Source organism: Seriola lalandi, unplaced genomic scaffold, assembly GCF_002814215.2.
Source record: "Seriola lalandi dorsalis isolate HSWRI2012SDOR001 ecotype SW California unplaced genomic scaffold, Sedor1 jcf7180001975379, whole genome shotgun sequence".
Classification (NCBI taxonomy): domain Eukaryota; kingdom Metazoa; phylum Chordata; class Actinopteri; order Carangiformes; family Carangidae; genus Seriola; species Seriola lalandi.
In genome coordinates this window covers 1-1,529 of record NW_019446045.1, presented here as the reverse complement: position 1 = coordinate 1,529, position 1,529 = coordinate 1, and the positions used below count along the sequence as shown (strand labels likewise).

The 1,529-nt window shown below is 41.6% G+C and overlaps 1 protein-coding gene across 1 annotated transcript; it reads right to left on the bottom strand.

The window, feature by feature from the left end:
• Positions 1–6: 6 nt before the first annotated feature.
• On the bottom strand, positions 7–1,519 carry LOC147820244 (formyl peptide receptor 2-like). Its single transcript, XM_087173892.1, has one exon. The coding sequence runs from the start codon at positions 1,470–1,472 to the stop codon at positions 1,182–1,184; it is 291 nt and encodes a 96-aa protein (XP_087030018.1). The 5' UTR covers positions 1,473–1,519; the 3' UTR covers positions 7–1,181.
• Between the last annotated feature and the right edge of the window lie 10 nt (positions 1,520–1,529).

The following is a 1,529-nucleotide window of genomic DNA, read 5'->3' as shown; positions in this document are numbered from 1 at the left end:
TTTGGGATGTGGGTGTCAAAGAGTTAAATGCTTCCATGCTTCAGAGCGCATTCAGCAGTGGTTATCGTTAGACGGTTCACAGCATTGTCGTCTTGTGGCACAAACATAAAGAACATGCCGTCTTCATGTTGCTGTTCTCACCGTCGAGTTTCACATCTCTAAACTTTCGTATCTTCCTGAAATAAAGAAATCAGCAGATGCCTGGAAGGAGGAGCTTTTGTTTAACCTTTTACATCACCCGTGGCACATTCACAGTCTGCCTATTAGTCATACTAGTACACACTGTCATACTAAAACAAAGGGTTTTCTAACTATGAACATGATATATAGAGAATGAATCAATAGATTGGACTTGTTTCTTTGCAGCTAGTTGTGCTATTTGGTGTTTGAGTATTTTTATATCAAAATCCTTCTCTTTTACATCCCTGTAAAATATTATAAACATAAATAGAAACCAATAACTTCTGGTTTTGAGTGACTACCTAACCCTAGCAATCATATCAAAATACATTTGCTGACATATTAGGTCTGTATTTAGATTTCAGATGCTAAAACTTCATACTCATTTCCAGAGAGTAGGGGGTCTAACCTAATCTCACTCTTGTTCCTAAACTAAGTAAAAGAAACAACAACTTCTGAGCATCAAATCCTATCTGAAGGATCTGATTTTAATCCCTTAGATAATTATACCCCGCCCACTGATTCTGTTTCTCTCTTAAATACATTACTTCCACCCAAAGGAAGTTAAAGACAATCTAACTCTGACTGTAATCAGCTAAAACATCATTCCCTGTCATACATTCTTTTTAAAATAACCCAGGTATGATGTAGGTAAAGACTGCACACAACCGACACCTTAAATCTTAAGGATTGTTGGTTTTTAAAAAGTTAAATAATGAATTAAATGCATTTAAATTCCATTTCCCAAGCTCTAATGTTGTGTCTTCACTAAGTGTTTCATTCTTCTTGGTATATGCCAAATATATGTTGATATATGTAATTTTTGAGAATACATCCCTCTTTTCCCCAGCCTCCCTCTCATACAAACATACATTCACCTAGTGATTATACCCTGTACACTGATTTGGTTTCCCTCTGAAACATGTTTGATGCTTAACTTCCACTAAAACATGAAAAACCACGTGTATGATCCTCTGAGCTTGGCGACCACTGGGAGAGACTCAGACATTGGCTACATCCACTGACGTCTGGCTCCTCCCTGCCACCACGACATTGGTGTGTCTCGACCCGCTGCTGTCGTCCAAAGAGCGCTCGTTGGACTGAGTTGTCTGTCCGTCCACGTCGTCCGCCAGAGCCCTCTTGTACACCCCCGCCAGACTCTGCTTGAACCGCCCCCTCACATCCAGCCCCATGCAGAAGTACAACAGCGGGTTCACACAGCTGTTGAAGTAGGCGACGCCCTTCGCCAAAGGGTGCCAGATCTTCACCACCTTGTTCTTGCTGTCCACCATCTTGACCAGCAGGAGGCAGTGGTACGGCGCCCAGCACAGGAAGAACGCGATGACTAG